Below are 19,722 nucleotides of genomic sequence, written 5' to 3' on the forward strand. Positions count from 1 at the left end.
CATGTTATTGACAACAAGAACAAAACAAAAAAAACACTAAGTTTAAATTCAAAATTCATTTATTGTCAAACAAGTTTCAAGAGTTTTACAAGTGTAAAAGAAAAATTATTCCTTGGATTTTGGTCGCCCCTTTTTTTGCTTTCTGCCATCCTCCCTGGGTGTGTATTTGGCTGGAGTGGGACAGTTCGGCGCACAAAACTTTCCATGCACGTGTCCAGGTGCTCCAATAAAATTACACCTTTTTTCGTGTTTATAAATATTTGACTTCAGTTCCAATACCGCACCATCGGCAGCTAAATTTCCACTCGATTTGCTCGAAATTGTTAATGCTTTTAGCACTTTCGTGTTTTCTCCATAGTGCACGATTGAACGGTTGTAATTTCGGTAAACCCAAAACTTTAGCTTCACCGAGGTGCAAATCACTTCTCTTCACCCATGTTGGCGACCATTCAGTCAAACAATACACATTTGTTGCAGTCCGGGATCCAGGGCCATACATACAAGCACTGACTTTCGAAATGGGATTTTCCCCGTCACAAGCACGACCTGTATCGCTAGACATGTTTAAACAAAAGATAAAATGAAAGGAGTAACTGGCGAACAAAGGCAACGTATAACTAAGACTGTTTAGTTTGAAACTGAGGACAGTTTCTTTGTTTTTGTAGTAGAGGGTAATGTAACCCTCAACGAGGACTCACTTAGCCTCCTCTTTTAGTTGTAACCTAACTTTGGTCAGCTGTGCTTTGACTGCTTTTCTTGTACTGTAATCTTGTTTACTTGGACATCTCTTAATTAAACCTTTAAGTTTGTTTTGATTTCTTTTCGTGATTACTTTATTTTTCTTGGTGTATCAATATGAACGATTTTGTCATCTACAAAAAAGAAACTTGTGCAACGAATCGTATTTTCAAAGCAAAGCAAGAAACGTATTGATGGTTGATTACTTGAAACGTATTGAATGCTGAATAAGTCTGTTTCTCGGTTTATTTATACCTTAGTAAAGATAATTAACTAAGTAGATGTTGCAATTCAACAGAAAAATTGTTACGAACCGATACTCTATTTTGATTGAAAATCATGAAATACGCTGCCCGACCAATAGTGTAAATAAGCTATTTCACGAGGGTGCAGTTTCATAAGGGTGACTGTATTCGAACTCAGCTTGTCGAATGAGTATGTTGTTTTATAAGTACACAAAGTTTGATGAAAAAATTCACTGGCTGGATACGGAAGTTTAGCTAAACTGGCTAATGGAATTGTATGCTGATTTGTCGGTTTTTGATAAAATCACTTACAAAGTTTTCAATTGAGTTTCAGATTTCCTTTTGTTCAGCTGTAGAACCAGAATTTATTTACTATTTAGTTTTTCTCATTGACTCATCGTTTTTTACATAAAAATTTGACTCTTTTAAATATGGATTGAATACATCGTGAAAGGTTCACATTTAAGAGAATTCGCGATCAGTAAGTAACACATAACAACCAACTTTTTGTTCGATGATAAATGATATAACCTGTGGGGAAAAAGTTTGAGAATTTTTGGTTTTTTTCTTATTTTTCGTAAGATAATGGTTGAATCTTTCTGGAAATTGCACATTTTATAGTTGAATAGTGTAGCTTTGATATCTGAGAAATCCAGAATGAAAAAAAACATTATCTTACGAGATATAAGAAAAAAAACCAAGAAAAAATTCTCAAACTTTTTCACCACAGGTTAGCATCTATATAATACATAAATGTGAACCCAACTTGTAAAGATATAATATCTTATGTTATAATGTTTTATCGTTCACTGGAAACTTTTCTCGATTAATGAAAAACTATTTGTATTTTATTTTATTTTATTTCAATTCAAATTGGCAAAAAGACAAAAATTATCGAAAATAAAATGAATTTTTTGAAATAAATATTGATGATAATATCCTCTTCGGAATTTCTCATGGAATTGCTCTATTCATTGATCTTTTTGAAAATAAATGGAACTGAGTAAATCTTCAGTTTTAAAATAGCGTTAGGGAATAGCAGTTGAAGGAACCAAACACAGCTTCAGTAAACAGATGAGTGTTCTACTTTTCCCCTTTCAATTTGTTTATCACTTTGACCGAGCGAGGAAAGCAACGATCAACTCAATAAATAGAGCAACGATGGAAAGAATCAACATGAAGATGAATAAACGAAATATCTGATAGAATCCTCTGTAATTTACAGGTTGCCAATTGAGATCATCACCTTTCTGCGGAGCTTGAGACTTGTGAAAGTCATATAAGGTTGCAGGATAAAAGGAAAGAATGAAGTCAACGTAAGTATCGCCTTCTAGTTTCTTAGATCTCCCACTTTGTATCATCCGACGAGATCTGTAAGAATTAAGAAAAGGTAAATGCAAGTGTTAGAGATTGAATCCATAACGATTTACAATAAGTTGATTCACTCACAGCGTATCAAACCTTTTTTTGAGGGATTCGGAAGTATTATGGTTAAAAAGCATAGCTTGTAATGATCTATGAAAAGGCTTTTCTGAGAAATATTGTACTTGATTGGGTACAATTAAATTAGATTCAGCAGCAGACAATGGAGTCAGTTTCCTTCCAATGCCAGAAACGAAAGTAACCATTTTGTCTAGTCTACCTTTATCGGCAATGGGTCCTAATGGCATTGGTTCACCATGTCCTTTGGCAATGGCCCGTTCATAGATCTCAGCATAATCTTTATTGACTTTGCCTTTGAAGAAGTCATACAGTGAAATGCCTTCAAAGAAACATGGTATCTTTCCCTGTTCAATAACATCTTGCAATGTATCAACTTTGTAATCCGAAGTTCCTACAATCGTTTGAGTGCTGAATGCAGAATTGAAGATGAATACAGGAAACATTAGGATGAGTATTTGAATCAAGCAAAACCATGATGAATGGTTAGATGAATGCTGGAAAAAGGAGATACCGAATGAACGGAAGGTTGCTGTAAGCAATGCGTCGATTTTAAAGTGTTTAACAGCAATTATTTCCAATATTAATATGACCAGAACAGCCAATAATAATGGAATCGCTTCGACTGAAGTCAAGCTTGAAATAAGAGCAGATGTAAGGTCATTCAAATTACGACGCGTTAGGATGTAATAGTCCATTTCTGATATGACTGGAGTGAAATAACCAGGAGCCTTTTGGGTATCCAACGGTAATGGCAAGAAGCACAAATCAGCCTTCTGTTATTTACGACAATAAATAAAAGGATAAAGTCAATTTACATTGAAAATACCAAATATCCAAATAGGTACACATAACATAAAGCAGAAAAGTATGAGGATTTTGCTCCACTTTTTAACCATTTGATTAACATTGATGTATTATCAATGCATTGGAAGATAGTATTGAACCAATATTAATCAGACATCACATGATTATTTATGATAAAATGTTTGGTGGGCTATTAGGAATAGTCAAAGGGCTAATCCCACGACGTGATAATTTAAGAAAGTTTACTGTGGTGGGTTTATGATGCCAGTAAAATCGTATCATTTTTTCTGATCTAATTTTTCCATTGATTGTCACAATGAATGTACTTACACCTTCTTGCATTAGACCCGAAACGCCATCATGATAACCAGTTGCTGTTAGCACTCCCAATTGTCCTTCCTCGGGTAGAATAAATTTCAGACTAAAAAACACAAATCACAATTGATTGACAATCATTTATAAATTGAAAGTAGAGTTATAGTATTATAAAATTTTCTTACTTGAAAGGACCGTAATCCGAGAGAATGGCTGCAAATCGTTTGAGAGACTTCAATTTAGGAACCATTTGATCGTCTTCTTCAATGAATCCTTCAGCAAATGGCACCTTCAACATCAAACAGCATTTAATATTAAATGGGAATTCAATCAGAGAGATTCATTGCTTACCGAAAAAGCACCAACAGTTAAATTGACTTTTTGCATTTCGAATGTAACTCTCAGATTATTAATTTGATTAGAAGACAAAATATTAATAAAAACTCCGAGTCTTGATCACAATTTTATTTTCAAATTTTGAATAACCTACAAAATAAAGTTACTGTTTTGTAAATTGTTACATTTTAAAGTATTATATTCCAAATTGTGACATAAATTTGTGTATTTCAAGGCAATTTTCAGAATTTATTCATTTTCAATGTAATTATTTAATCACTAGACCATTGAAAATGTATTTTTCGTAGCAATAAAATTAAATTGCATTTTAATATTGATTATTTTCACTCATTATGATTTATATCACAACTGCATCTCATGGAAACCGTAACCGAAAATGCATTATCAGTTAAATTGACTATTTGCTTTCCAAATGAAATGTTTCCAATTCAGCGTTGAAACAACGAAAACTAGGAATTTCAGTTTCTGACAGATGCCGTACCTTTAATATATTGAACCCAGTCGAGTGAAAATTGCTACACTGAGCCGAGTTTCACACTCACTAACAGCATGGATATAAAGGTGAATATGGGGGTAAAAACAAGATTATGTCCAGCATTTTCGACTAATTGTTGCACATTTTCGGTATGATGAAAAGTTACAATGTCCATAATTAGATGAGCACCTTGAATTGAATAATTGCTGAGATGTTGAATGAAATCACGTAAATAGTCGACAAAACTTGATGAATTATGTGCAGTTTCCTTCACCTCGTAATAAAAGAGTGATTGGTGATTCATTGATGCACAAATCGACTAAGATTTACCTCTGACAGCTTTAATGGTAAGATACGCCGGTTGACCAACTGGACTATATCTGTATCCTTTTCGAGCATGAACTTGGATGCGCGTCTCATCAATAAAAAACATTTTCTCCCTGTCTACATCGATTTGCATAAACTTGATTGCATAATTGTAACGATTAGCAATTGTTTCTAGAGTATTCCGTCTTTCTGGAACTGGAGTTATCCTTTTGAAAGAAAAATGAATCCCACTGATGTACATATTGTTGGTTTGCTTACATCAATATCAAATTCCAATTGATTTTATCTTGAAGATACTCCAAAGTCCGCTGACAATCTTCATTTAACTAATCAGATATTTTGGCACTGATTTGCAAAGCACCAACAGTTAAATTGACTTTTTGCATTTCGAATAAAATTTTCAAAAAATAATGAATGAAATTAATTCAAAGTAAAAGAACTCTCTTTTTCTAAAATTGTATCCTTATAATCGAGTCAAAAGTTCAAGATGACCGGTGAATATTAAAATGAAAGGAGGATGTCAAATTCAATAGGGAAAATTGCCTGAACTCAAATCAATTTTTTATAACATAATCTAATGTATTTTTTTATGCTGATTTTAAAAATCTAAATCATTTTTTGATCCGAGGTACCATTCGTAAGATATTCACGAAAAAAACAAAGAAAATTCATGGTAGAGAAATAATGAAACTTGATGAGAAAAGGCAGAATTTCATGATCAAAAATTGTTTATATACTGAAAAAGCAATGCTGCTTCTATATATGAACTTATTTTTAATCTAGAAGTACGCAAAACTAGTCAATTATTTGAAAAACTGTATTAGGTGTAGTTTGGACTTTTTTAGTTGATCTTGTAGATCGCGGCGCACGATGAAAATTCATCAGGGTATAAAATAAGCAATGCTGATTTCATATCTGAAATCAGTTTGAATCTAAAATGGGGCAAAACTAGTCATTTATTGGAAAAACTGTATTAGGTGTATTTTGGACTTTTTTCAATTGATCTTGTAGATCGCGGCGCACAATGAAACTTCATCAGGGTATATAATAAGCAATGCTGATTTCATACCTGAAATCAGTTTAAACCTTAGAGGGCGCAAAATAAGCCAATCATACACCTAATACAGTTTTTCCGATAAATGACTAGTTTTGCCCCATTTTAGATTCAAACTGATTTCGGATATGAAATCAGCATTGCTTATTTTATACCCTGATGAATTTTCATCGTGCGCCGCGATCTACAAGATCAACTAAAAAAGTCCAAACTACACCTAATACAGTTTTTCCAATAAATGACTAGTTTTGCCCCATTTTAGATTCGAACTGATTTCGGATATGAAATCAGCATTGCTTATTATATACCCTGATGAAGTTTCATTGTGCGCCGCGATCTACAAGATCAATTGAAAAAAGTCCAAAATACACCTAATACAGTTTTTCCAATAAATGACTAGTTTTGCCCCATTTTAGATTCAAACTGATTTCGGATATGAAATCAGCATTGCTTATTATATACCCTGATGAATTTTCATCGTGCGCCGCGATCTACAAGATCAACTAAAAAAGTCCAAACTACACCTAATACAGTTTTTCAAATAATTGACTAGTTTTGCGTACTTCTAGATTAAAAATAAGTTCATATATAGAAGCAGCATTGCTTTTTCAGTATATAAACAATTTTTGATCATGAAATTCTGCCTTTTCTCATCAAGTTTCATTATTTCTCTACCATGAATTTTCTTTGTTTTTTTCGTGAATATCTTACGAATGGTACCTCGGATCAAAAAATGATTTAGATTTTTAAAATCAGCATAAAAAAATACATAAGAAAAAATACGGCACGAAGTGTTCTGAAAATAGGCAACTTTTGACATCCTCCTTTATTAATATCAATAAAAAATATTTTAAATTGTCTAGTGAATAATGAGATTAAACACTTTTTTGCAGATTTCTTAGAGATCTGTTCTATTAATGGGATAACATTTTATTTGCAGGTAAAACGACCCTAATTTCATTTTTCACACTCAATCGATTCTTAGTTTTCTTTTCTTTTCCAATTGTGAGAATTGCATTTATTAAAATAAAATAAAATTCAATAAAATCCAAAAATCCAATTTATTTGGTGCTTTTTGCGGTGAGTAATGAAACTGATTGAACTTTAATAACATAATAATTGATATTGAAGGTGCAATTTACTCGAGGATTTGCTGAAGAAGACGGTCAAATAATTACTGTAATATTTTCTTTGTATTTTTCATTTGTACGGCTGGAACAATTGTAAGTCTTCAGAACTTTATTTTATTGCTGAAATAGAGTGATTAGCAAAGCAATAGATAATTCAAAAAATTGAAAAACTATTATCAGAAACAATATTAAGAGATATATGTGAAATATTTGATAGAAGTTACTGTAATTTAGTGATTTCCAACTTAGATCAATCACTTTTCGACGAACTTCAGATTTGTGAAAGTCGTATAAGGTTGCAGGATAAAAGGAAAGAATGAAGTCAACGTAAATATCTCCTTCTATTTTTGTAGCAATCCCGCTTTGGATTATCCGCCGTGTCCTGCAAAGTATAAGAAAGACAAAGTTAGATTAAATATGAAATGATTTGATAACAATGAGTTAATTAACCCACAGAGTGTTAATCTTGGTTCTGAAGGATTTGGAAACATTATAACTGTAGAGCATAGATTGCAATGATCTATGAAATGGTTTCGCCGAGAAATACTGCTCTTGGTTAGTTTTTATTGTACCAGATACTGAAGATACTAATGGAGTTAGCTTTTTACCAATACCAGAGACGAAGGTTACCATCTTGTCCCTTCTTTCAAACACAGGAATAGGTCCCAGAGGAAAGGGTTCCTCTAGTACTGCAGCGACACTGCGCTCATAAATAGCAGCATAATCTTTGTTAACTTCAGCTTTGAAAAAGTCATACAGCGAAAGGCCTTCAATGAAAAACGGAGTTTTACCCTGACTGATGACATCTTTCAATGTATCAATCTTGTAGTCTCTGTTTCCGACGATTGTTTGAGTGTTGAATGAAGCATTGAAAATGAATAAAGGAAACATTGAGATTAGCATTTGAATCAAGCAAAGACTTGTTGAACGACGAGTAAAATGCTGGCGAAATGATGCACCAAATGATCAGTAGATGGCCGTGAGCAATGCATCAATTTTGAAATGTTCAACTGCAATCAATTCCAATATTAATGTGGCTAGAATAGCCAATAAGAAAGGAATCACAGTGACCGATGTTAGACTGGAAACAACTGTTGAAGTATTATCATCTAAATTTCGTAATGTGCTGATATAATAGTTTTGCTCAGATATAACTGAAGTGAAATAACCAGGAGCCTTCTGGGTATCCAACGGTAATGGCAAGAAGCACATATCAGCCTTCTGTTATTTACGAAAATAAAAAGACACATTCAATTTAAATTCAACAGTAAAATTCACAGAAATCGCTAGCACGGCTGCAAATGAACAAATAAATGCTAATTTTGAAAATTTTGCTCTTTTAAATCCATTGATTTAAATTGTTGAAAATTGAAGGAACTTGCTCCATGTAATTTACGTAGGAGAATCAAATAACCAAAAACTAGCCAAGAGCTTCAAACAGCCTTTTAAAACTTCTACTTACCCCTTTTTGTATTAGACCCAAAACTCCATGATAACCAGTTTCTGTTGCCCAATTGTCCTTCCTCAGGTAGAATGAACTGCAAACTGCATAACAAAAATCACAATTGATCTATGACTAACTTGCAACTTGTTAGTCGTAACTTGAATTGCAAGTGGCGATAAATTCCATACTAAATAACACAAATGACCAAATCATCGACAACTAAATTGGAGTAACTGAATTAGAGATGAAGTTTCTTACTTGAAAGGGCCATAATCAGTAAGAATGTTGGCCAGCCTTTTAAGAGACTTCAAGTTATAATAGGAACAATTTGATCTTCTTTTTCAAGAAATCCTTCAGCAAATGGTACCTTCAATAACAATATCAAACAGAGTGAATTGTTAAACGGGAAATTCAATTAGAGAGTTTGATTTCTTACCGAAAAAGCACCAACTGTTAAATTAACTTTTTTGCATTTCAAGTATTGCAATATAAAAATTTTCAAAATAAAAGCCCTCAAGACTTTCTATAAATTGAGAAGTAAAATATCAATTTGATGCGTCAACAGGCTTTTTTTGCAATTTGAAAAAAGTATTCATTTCCAATGTAATATTTAATCATTCAACCATTAGTAGTAATAAAAATGCGTCTTTGACGCCACTTTACCTAGAGAGTGCAAACTTGCTTTCAAGCCAGATTTCGATTGAAAATGTATCAGTCTTTGAAGGCATTTTTGAGTAAATATAAAAGTGAAGTCAGTATGTAAAGTCAGTGCAGTGATTGAAAAGAAAAAAGTGAGAAAGATTGATTTATTCTTCATTCGATTTTAGATTCAAAATCGAAGATTTGAAATTAATAGCAAATGGAAAGTGAAAGAAAAAGTTTTTATCTCATAATAATTTGTCTGTTAATTTTGTTAACAATGATAATTGTTTGTAAAATGTTTGCTGTAGAAAATATTCTGGAGAATAATTTGAAATTAGCTTGATGAAAACATCTGCAAATTTTATTATTAGACATGAAAATGAAATCAGTTTACAAATTGAATGCGTACAATCCTTTCGATACTTGCTTTACATAAAGGACATCTACTAACATTGACAGCACAAGTAAAACATGCAACAGCACGATCAAATGGTGAAAACACGTACCAACTTCCAGTTCCAAACAAACCTTGCATTCATTTCTTCACTGGGATGTGGTGGTTGAATCAAAGGTCTTGGTTGAAGATAGAGAGTTAATCTTTATTGAATGTAAATTTTTCCTCGCATAATACCAATAGCCGTCTGTGTGGCATACATGGTATAAATAAACCCATATAATGGTGAAGCATTGGCATGTTCTATCTATGGATCATCAGCACAAGTCCAATTAAATGCTGTTAACCCACAATGGTAACAAACAACAATATCATCTCTACCGTATTGATGTAAATTAAGTAATATTAAAATTTATATCATGAAAATGATTAGAATAAAAGAAAGTATACCTTGATAAACAAATTCAGCAAGTTTACTAGGGGATTGGTTATTCAGTTCAGGTCATCTTGGAAATGTGTTGAGGCGAGACTCAAAGGAAGTAAATTCAGGTACAAGTGTTGTATAAACTCGTCTATACCTCCTTGGAATGATTCTATTCTGGTAATTTGGAATCCTGCGCATGAAATCGATTCGACTTTCAGTGTCTCTCACATTATCAAGTAGTGTAGGAATATTAAAGTTTTCAATAGTAGATATTGTGTTTTCCCAATCTCGTATGAAACCTACAAGCTCTCTGTCTCAATTTTGCGATGCCTGAGAAAATGATGGTACAATTGGTGAATCCGGGGTAGATCTATTTGATTGATTCGATGATGATATTGAAGATGATGATGATGAGGAGTTGAAAAGTAGAAAAGGACATGATGGATTTCTTATATTGTGAACATGAAATGGATTGTATTCATTGTTGAGATTGGTAATTATGAATCCACAATAAGTACATTCAATATAATCACCATCACTTATATACTGGAAACCATTAATTGCTAAATTATGAATGATGATGAATTGATGAATTCATAATATCAAGTGGAAAATTAAAAAATCCAAAGAGCTAATTGGTTTGAGTAGTTCGCGACATTTAAATAACAATGGAGATGAAGTTCATTCATATAATCATAACTGTTGTAAAAGCATTCTATTACTAACTAAATTCACTTGATGCAAATACAAAATGAAAAAAGTTAAAAAATGGTTAAGCGAAACAAACTTTACCTCTGAATCATCCATTGTAAATCTTTTTTGAGTTAGATGATTTCAAATAAATGATAAGCTGGAAGGTGACTACTTCTAATCTAGAGTTCCAAGTAAAGAACTGCTTTTTCAAAAGAGTACTGCAAAGTAAGATGAACTTCAACAGATTTTACACCTTTTTTATACACAATTTCACTTTTTACTCAAAACTCCCAAGTCACATATTGAGCAAAGAAATAAGCAATAACTTTTTGCTCTACACTTCACCTGATTCCGCATAATGAATTTATACTTCTGAGAAAAAAGTAACTTTGATAAGATAGTCAAAACAAGTTTTCTAGTATTAGTAATAATCATTTTTCACCTGCAAAACTCATCTCTTTGCATTTTGAATCCTTATCTTCAATCATGCAGGAAGTTTTACTCTTTTAGGTTTACTTAATGGTTAGCTGCTAAAAATGCGTTATCTTGTGTTAAATATGATAACTTTTGTGTATCTTTGGTGTAATGGTCAAAATGAGTTACTCTGTTTTGTGTTCAATTATCTTAACCAGCAAAACATATCTCTTTCATTTTGAATCTTTATCTTCAATCATGCATGAAGTTTTTCTCTTTTAGGTTTCAAAATTTCTGTTTGCAAAATGGTTGCAACAAACACTCATGCTTGCATTTAACTCTAAACTTAACTTTAAATTTATAAAAATCACTGCAATAGAATTCCGAGAAACAGATACAGGTAATTTTCTGCTCATTTTAAAGAATCAGTAGCTCTATATTGATCTTCCAGCTCAATCAGTCATTCTAAACTAAACCATGAAACAAGTTATCTGTTAACTGTAAAAACTTATTTAGTGCATTATATTGACATTGTTTTATTCATCATCATGCCAAAAGTAGCAGAATCAAAAACTTCTGCTCCAAGGTAAGTTTAATTGTTGTTTGTCTTTCAAAAATTCGTAATTCTCAGTGTTGCCTCTTTTCTTCTTTCTCCTTATCTTGTGCGCAAGCCCAGGTATCTCTATATTAAGCTGTAGGAAATAAGTTCAGTTTTAGGCATGGGAGGATTGAGAAAGAATATTTCCACTTTCACAATCTTCTTCATGAAATCTGCAGTTGATTCTGCAGAGTTCTTTTCTAAATTTGAAAAATTTTGCTGCAAAAACAGACAAATCACCATGGAAAATGAGGAGCTATACCTGGAAAATGATCGCCGCAATAAAGCAATCCAAACGCTCATAAAAGAGGAAAATGATAAACTCGAAGAAAATGTTTCAAAACTCTTTGAAAATGAGTAGATTTATCTTTGTTTAACTCAAGTTTACACCTTGCTTTCCCCTTATTCTTTTTACCCATTACACCAAACCACTTATATTTAAAATTAATATAAACCTTAATTCACAATCATTAAGCTTCTCGCAATTTTTTAAGCTTATTTTCATCAAAAAAGTGGCTTGCAAGACAAATCTCCATCTTTTGAAAAAGTGGCGTCAAAGACGCATTTTTATTACTACACCATTGAAAATGCATTCTAAATGTATTGTATTAATATTCATGAATAAAATAAAATTGCATTTCAATATTTATTTATCATTTGAATTTTTGCAGCGTAAGGAAGGGTACAATTAAAGTTGAAATACTTTTGTTCAGTAGTAATAAAATGTCCTTTCTGGCACATTTTTTATGCCATAAAGGACATTTAAGGAACGGAAATTTTTTTCCAATGACTTTTTTCAAATTCTTTGTTGCTATTATGCTGCCCTCTGTTGAAATTTTTCAAATTGACGTGTGATTCTGAAGTTATTCAAAAAAAGTTGTGTGGAGGCGAATGAACATTGTATATATTACTTGAATAAACTCTCTATTTGATTTGAATAAACTTCGTCTTTGATATAACCTCAAAGAGGATAGTCACAGACGTTAAGTCAGGGGTATAAGGCGGCCATATAAGTCCAGTTACAACATGATCTGAGTAGCCATATGTAATTACTCTTACATTGTATTTTCCCTTGTTACTGTTTCAGTAAGCTGCTCAATCGTTGTTGGTGAATTTTGGTACACCTAATCTTGCGAATATAGGAAAACAAAGTAATCACAGTGTGTCAAATTAGGGCTGTAATAGGGTCAATCCATTCCACACGCCATTCTATCTGAATAGCCATATACGATTACACAAGATGAATATGCCCTTTGTAGTAGTGGACAGCAAAATTTTTCGGTGAGGTGAAGCATCATCTTGCATGGAATAATAACCATAGATGGCATTATTGTGTCCAGCGTAAGAAAACCATTTCTCTTCCAACATTTTTATGTAACGAATTGCATAGCAGATTGCATTTTCGTATTTTTAGAAAGTAGCTTAAAAATTTGCCTTTGATCCCTAATGCTCAACAAATATGAGAACTACTGCATGTACCGTTCGGCCGTTACCTCGAAAAAAGTCTCTCGGTTATGGCTTCTCAACCTGTATATGCACGAAGTTTCAGTATTGAGGTTGAGCTTGTTAGTGAAGTCACCGTGTATAAAACTTTAACACTGGATATACGTATTTCCTTTGGTTACTTATGATGCCTTTTCACGAAATATTTTACTACCTCTACTCTTCCAATGCGCATTGTCTCTCTCGTTCTGGGCTGCCGCCGCCATTACTTATTCAATAATTACAATTATCCTGAGTTTGACCTGATACCTTCTATATTTGGTACCTCTCAAGATTCACAACAAATATACTCTTCTTTCGCAGATTTCATGGCTGAGGATTAATAACCTTCTAGAAGTTAGATTTACAAGTTACAATGGTTGACAGCCAATAGGTATGACTAACGTAGTAACTGGGAAGATAAAAATGGAGGGAGGTAAATCGGACCACCGGAGTCAACACGGTTTTGGTCCAACACGATGGCTGGAAACTGAATTGTAAGAGATATCATGTTAATATGTATTAGACCATAGTACTTGTGTTGAAATATCAATAATTACACCAATAACAGCATTATATTCAACCATCATTTATACATCGACTACTTATTCAATAATTACAATCATCCTTAGTTTGACCTGTTACCTTCGATATTTTGTACCTCTCAAGATTCACAACAAATATACTCTTCTTTCGAAGATTTTATGGCTGAGGAAGAATAATCTTCTGAAAGGAAAGAAGATAAATATAATGAATTTCAATTAAAATCAAATTTACTTACCGATTTATGATGAAAGCTAGATATTGATACTTATTCAATAATTACAATTATCCTGAGTTTGACCTAATACCTTCGATATTTGGTACCTCTCAAGATTCACAACAAATATACTCTTCTTGCAAGATTTCATGGCTGAGGAAAATAACCTACTGAAAGTAAATGAATAATGTATAATGTTTCAATAAAAATCAAATTTACTTACCGATTTATGATGAAAACCAGATATTGGTACAACTATATAGATAGCAAATAAAGAAAACAATGCGTCCAAAAACCTGGAACACTGTAACAAAAGATGAACACAAGATAAACTTATGGTGTTTAAAATATAGAAAAATTATACACAAGAATGAATAATGAATAAAATTGAAGAAAATATACAGCACATATGATGAAAATGAATAAAAATAAATTATTCAGAATGAAATCAAAGGTAAATAAACAAAGTTCATTGTATAAACACAACTGACTGAAATGTCAGTTTCTTTGCTCGCACTAGTTTCTGGAGCAAGCAAACCTTGTGGGTAAGCAAATGACCTTACCAAAGGGCTTTGTTACCTTTGTAACGTAGAAAAGAAAGAGAAAAGAATTTATATTTTTATTTTATCTTGCTTTATCTTTTATCTAAACTCTATTCCTTGCTTTTTAAGAGTACCTTTACTTATTCAAAGTTTTCATTGTTTCCTAGTCGAGTTGTGAAAATCGTCTTTGCAATATATTTGGTATCATGTTGTGTTGCACAAAGGTGCGTGTTTGCCATGAAAGGCCAACTCTCGGTAATTGAAAATTTAACTAATTTTATTAAAGAGGACAATGATAAACCATGTTAGGTTTTTTAAGTTTCTTAAGATGCCGAATTTCGCTCAAAGTTGAGAAAAGTTTATGTTGCGTGCTCGAGTGAAAGCAACCGGTCAAAATGCAAACTTTTTTCTGTGACTTCGAATGAATCCAATCTTTTGTAGTGAAAAAGTATAAAAAATGCTGAGATAATTTTACTGTCAATCAAGGCAGAATATGAAAACTAACACAAAAAATATTACATTAATAGATACAAAGCAAATGAAAATACACAGAAACCTTACTCCATTACCCTACTACTAACCCTGTAACAGGAGACTAATCAGCCTTGTCTCTTACTCTTAAAATTTACACAAAAATACACTATTAATTGTACGTATCACTTATTATTTTACGTTTTTTTACATATTTACGTCCAACAAAGTCTTATTTTGGCGTAACAAGGTTCAGACTAAAACGTCAATAATGACTTTTTTAGAAGAATCTAAAGTGGCATTATGGCTTTGTTTTGTCCTGTAACCTTAAATTGCCATTTCTTAATGCCGATTTTCAGTTAGAAGTTAACTCTTTTTCAACAAAAAAGCTGATTCTGCCCATTCAATTCAATGTTAGATCAATTGAACAATGTCATTGAAATATGCAGTTAATTCTTTATGGGATGCTATGAGTTAAGTTTCAACAAGCTCTGTGGTATTCGCCATACTGTAAAACTGAATTGGACGTATATTGTAGGAAAAGTGCGTTTGCTATGATTAACAGTTACAAAAGATTCTAAAGATTGATTAAACTTTTCCATTAACACGGTAACGCACTAGCACGCACGTTCCATTAGTCACAATTCTGCTTTGTAGTGAACTGTGAGCTTCCAGCGAGTAGTGGAGGCATATCCACTTACAACTTTGTTAGTAACCATCATCAGATAAAAGTCATTCAACATACCGAAAAACCTCTATTACTCCACCTCTAACCGACTCATTGCTATTGAGCTCTTACAAAACTGACTTTGAGTCCAATTCTTTAAACGTACAATTGATAGCAAGTAATGGCAATTTAAGGAACTAGCCAAGTTGTAGTCAAACTAATTTTTAATAGTTTTAGTTATTCAATATTTACACTGGAATAATACATTTTGTCGTCACACTCACTTGGATCGAGGTAGGATAGCAATTAACTCAACAAGTAGTCCAACTATGGGCAGAATAAACATAAACATGAGTAAATGGAATATTTGATTTTGTGATTCACTGTTATGTGATTTCCTACTGAGATGAACCACTTTTCGAGGAACTTCAGACGTGTGAAAGTCGTATAAGGTAGCATGATAAAAAAAGAGACTAAAGCCAACGTAAATATCTTATTCTATTTTTGTAGCAATGCCACCTTGGAGAGTGAGACGAACAAAAATAAAGAAGAAAAAATCAAGAAGCGAAATAAGATACTTGGAATGTAATTTATAGTGACATAAGACAATTCACTCACAAAGTAACAACTCCTTTACTGGTGGGTTCGGAAGTATTATAGCTAAAAAGCATAGCTTGTATTGATCTATGAAAAGGTTTTGCTGAGAAATATTGTTCTTGATTAGGTTTTAGCAAATCAGATGAAGAAGCTGCTAATGGCGCAAGTTTCTTTGCAACACCAGAAATGAAAGTAACCATCAATTCCTTTTGTTCAAGCGATGGAATAGGACCTAACGACCCTGTTACAGCCCGTTCATAGTTATCAGCATAATCCTTGGTAACTTTGACTTTAAAGTAGTCATGCATTGAAACATTTCCAATGAAAAATGTTTCCCTGACTGCTGACATTTTCCGATGTATCAATCTTGTAGTCCGCAGTTCTTAAAATAAAAATTAAAATTACAAATGAAAACATTTAAATTACTTACACCTTCTTGTAATGAACCCAAAACTCCATCGTTATAACCAGTTCTTGTTAGCACTCACAATTGTCCTTCCTCTGGTAACCAGAAATAGTTTTTTCTTACTACTCTAAAGTTTGACAAATTTAATCAATTTGAAGCTCAATAAATAAAGTTAACAAGCATTTAATTTTGTCTCATTTTTATCATCCATACATTATTTGGCTATTTAGCTTTGACTATTTCAACGATGTTTATTACAAAATTGGCTCTCCTTGAGTGCAATAATAATATTTAGCAGCAAGTGATGACAATTAATTAAACTATTATACAACAATTGTATAATAGCAAGTGAATAATTTTTCGCTAGTTTTGGTATCTAATAAATTTTTCTTATTATTCATTTGGATTGAGTGAGAAAAGCAAAGACCAACTCAATAAGCAGAACAACTATGGACAGAGTCAACATAAAGATAAGTAAATAAAATATTTTATAGAATCCTCTGTAATTCAATGAATGCCAACTGAGATCGACTACTTTTCGAGGAACTTCAGACTTGTGGAAGTCATATAAGGTTGCAGGATTGAAGGAAAGAATAAAGTCAATGTAAATATCTCCTTCTATTTTTTTAGTTATTCCACTTTGGATAACCCGACGAGATCTGTAAAGAAATTGAAAGGTAAAATTGCGTGTTCGGGTTAAAATTTTGATTTGATTTGGTAGCAATAATTTTATTCACTTACAGTATATCAAAATTGTTTCTGAGTAATTTGGACGCATTATAGCTGAAAAGGACAGCTTGTAATGATTTATGAAAAGGTTTTGCTGAGTAATATTGTTCTTGATTAGGCGCAAGCAAATCAGATGAAGAAGTTGCTAATGGACCCAGTTTCTTTCCAACACCAGAAATGAAAGTAACCATCAATTCCTTTCTTTCAAGTGAGGGAATAGGTCCTAATGGAAAGGGCTCTTTGAACCCTTCAGCAACAGCCCGTTCATAGTTATCAGCATAATCTTTAGTGACTTTGGCTTTGAAGTAGTCATGCATTGAAACACCTTCAATGAAAAATGGTATCTTTCCCTGATCGATAATATCTCTCAATGTGTCAATCTTGTAATCTGCAGTTCCTACAATAGTTTGCGTACTGAATGCAGCGTTAAAGACGAATACAGGAAACATTAAGATTAGCATTTGAATCAAGCAGAGCCATGATGAACGACGAGTGAAATGCTGACGCATCGATACACCAAAACCTTGATAGATAGATGTAACCAATGCTGCAATTTTAAAGTATTTAACTGTGATCAATTCCATTATTGATATGAGCAGAACAGCAAGTAATAAAGGAACCACGCTTATTGAGGTTAGACTTGAAATAATAGCTGAATCGTCTTTATACAGATTACGTACACTAACTATATAGAACTCTTCTTCTGATATAACTGAAGCGAAATAACCAGGGGCCTTTTGGGTATCCAACGGTAATGGCAAGAAGCACATATCAGCTTTCTAATAATAATTTCGAGAACAAAAAGATTAAAATTATGAAATAATTAACATTGATATTACTTACACCTTCTTGTAATAAACCCAAAACTCCATCATGATAACCAGTTTCTGTTAGCACTCCCAATTGTCCTTCCTCGGGTAGAATGAATGTCAGGCTAAGAGGAAAATTTATTAATCCGTTTTAATAGTTAGCACTTTCAATAGAATCGCAACAGTTTCTTACTTGAAAGGGCCATAATCAGAAAGCATAGCTGCAAATTGTTTAAGAGACTTCAAGTTAGGAACAACTTGATCGTCTTCTTCAACAAATCCTGCGACAAATGGTACCTTCAATATCAAACAATTAGCAATTAAACTGGAATATTAGTTAAATAATTGTATTTCTTACCGAAAAAGCACCAACAGTTAAATTTGTTTTTTCCATTTTACATACAATTTCAAAATCCCTTCATAAAATTGACAAGATTTTGAATCACCTATGAAGTGAAACAACTCTCCTTTTGAAATCTGTATTTGATTTGCAACACATTTCTCGACAATTTACAAAGCTTATTTACAATGTAATCATTTGACCGCTAGACCATTGAAAATGGGTTTTTTTGTATATTTATGTAATATTTTAAATGACTTTGAATTACTCCAAAACTTGTTTCAAAACATGGCATCAAAATGATGCGATAATATTATTACGAAATTTTAATGATTATAATAATGGCAAATAGATTTTCAATGGTCGAGTGATCAAATGATTGCGTTGAAATCAAACTCTATTCCTTGCTTTACAAGAGTTACTTTACTTATTCAAAGTTTTATTGTTTCCTAGTCGAGTTGTGAAAATCGTCTTTGCAATATATTTGGTATCATGTTGTGTTGCACAAAGGTGTGTGTGTGCCATGAAAGGCCAACTCTCGGTAATTGAAAATTGACCTAATTTTATTAAAGAGGACAATGATAAACCATGTTAGGTTTTTTAAGTTTCTTAAGATGCCGAATTTCGCTCAAAGTTGAGAAAAGTTTATGTTGCGTGCTCGAGTGAAAGCAACCGGTCAAAATGCAAACTTTTTTCTGTGACTTCGAATGAATCCAATCTTTTGTAGTGAAAAAGTATAAAAAATGCTGAGATAATTTTACTGTCAATCAAGGCAGAATATGAAAACTAACACAAAAAATATTACATTAATAGATACAAAGCAAATGAAAATACACAGAAACCTTACTCCATAACCCTACTACTGACCCTGTAACAGGAGACTAATCAGCCTTGTCTCTTACTCTTAAAATTTACACAAAAATACACTTTTAATAACTTTAATACACTAAATAAACTATAAATGATCCAAGTCTTATTTTGGTGAAACAAGGTTCAGACTAAAACGTCAATAATGACTTTTGAAATATTATAGTCTGAATCAATGGCAAGTGGTAAACTTGTATGGCTTTGTTGTGTCCTTTAACCTTAAATTTCCATTTCTTAATGCCGATTATTATAATAGTTAAAAGTTTACTCTTTTTCAACGAAAAAGCAGATTCTGTCAATCGATTTGATGTTAGATCAATGAAAAATGAAAATTGCGAAGTAAAATAACTGGACTTTCTATAATTTTGTAGTCCAACAGACCAATTGGCATCTACGTACAAAAAGTTGTTTATTCACAACGAAAGTATTTAGTGAATAGATTTTTGAAAATGTGTTACTTTATTGATATGTACAAATAAAATGAATTAAATGTAATATTTTTTGAATATTTCGATTTCTATTTCGTTATAAGGATATAGCAATAGTGATATAATT

The 19,722-nt window shown here is 32.4% G+C and overlaps 2 protein-coding genes and 1 long non-coding RNA gene across 3 annotated transcripts; all 3 read right to left on the minus strand.

Annotated features, from left to right (window-relative positions):
- Nucleotides 1-1,865: 1,865 nt before the first annotated feature.
- On the minus strand, nt 1,866-5,050 carry LOC107365394 (uncharacterized). The gene is made up of 5 exons (XM_089270386.1): nt 3,897-5,050; nt 3,731-3,834; nt 3,561-3,651; nt 2,433-3,199; nt 1,866-2,354 (listed from the first exon to the last, which is right to left on the minus strand). The coding sequence occupies exons 1-5, from the start codon at nt 3,930-3,932 to the stop codon at nt 2,093-2,095; spliced, it is 1,260 nt and encodes a 419-aa protein (XP_089126512.1). The 5' UTR covers nt 3,933-5,050; the 3' UTR covers nt 1,866-2,092.
- A 1,805-nt stretch (nt 5,051-6,855) lies between these two features.
- LOC107365440 (uncharacterized) lies at nt 6,856-9,058 on the minus strand. The gene is made up of 3 exons (XR_016198152.1): nt 8,351-9,058; nt 7,343-8,109; nt 6,856-7,270 (listed from the first exon to the last, which is right to left on the minus strand). It is a non-coding gene; the product is annotated as an uncharacterized LOC107365440 (long non-coding RNA).
- A 7,575-nt stretch (nt 9,059-16,633) lies between these two features.
- LOC112539217 (uncharacterized) lies at nt 16,634-18,785 on the minus strand. Its single transcript, XM_025161549.2, has 5 exons — nt 18,319-18,785; nt 18,154-18,257; nt 17,995-18,085; nt 17,164-17,930; nt 16,634-17,081 (listed from the first exon to the last, which is right to left on the minus strand). Exons 1-5 carry the CDS (start codon nt 18,352-18,354, stop codon nt 16,820-16,822), a joined length of 1,260 nt encoding a protein of 419 aa, XP_025017317.1. The 5' UTR covers nt 18,355-18,785; the 3' UTR covers nt 16,634-16,819.
- Nucleotides 18,786-19,722: the final 937 nt, after the last annotated feature.

Source organism: Tetranychus urticae, chromosome 1 (assembly GCF_039701765.1).
Source record: "Tetranychus urticae isolate SD_2017Ah chromosome 1, NJAU_TeUrti_SD_1.0, whole genome shotgun sequence".
NCBI lineage: Eukaryota > Metazoa > Arthropoda > Arachnida > Trombidiformes > Tetranychidae > Tetranychus > Tetranychus urticae.

What these genes read in the sequence shown, in the direction of transcription:
- LOC112539217 (XM_025161549.2), bottom strand. Translation starts at nt 18,354, where the DNA reads ATGGAAAAAACAAATTTAACTGTTGGTGCTTTTTCG. An exon ending in TGGGTTTATTACAAGAAGGT is followed by an intron (nt 17,931 to 17,994) that starts GTAAGTAATATC and finishes AATTATTATTAG; the next exon opens with AAAGCTGATATGTGCTTCTT. An exon ending in AGAAACAATTTTGATATACT is followed by an intron (nt 17,082 to 17,163) that starts GTAAGTGAATAA and finishes ATTTCTTTACAG; the next exon opens with ATCTCGTCGGGTTATCCAAA.
- LOC107365394 (XM_089270386.1), bottom strand. Translation starts at nt 3,932, where the DNA reads ATGCAAAAAGTCAATTTAACTGTTGGTGCTTTTTCG. An exon ending in TAACTGTTGGTGCTTTTTCG is followed by an intron (nt 3,835 to 3,896) that starts GTAAGCAATGAA and finishes TTGATGTTGAAG; the next exon opens with GTGCCATTTGCTGAAGGATT. An exon ending in TCGGATTACGGTCCTTTCAA is followed by an intron (nt 3,652 to 3,730) that starts GTAAGAAAATTT and finishes TGTGTTTTTTAG; the next exon opens with TCTGAAATTTATTCTACCCG.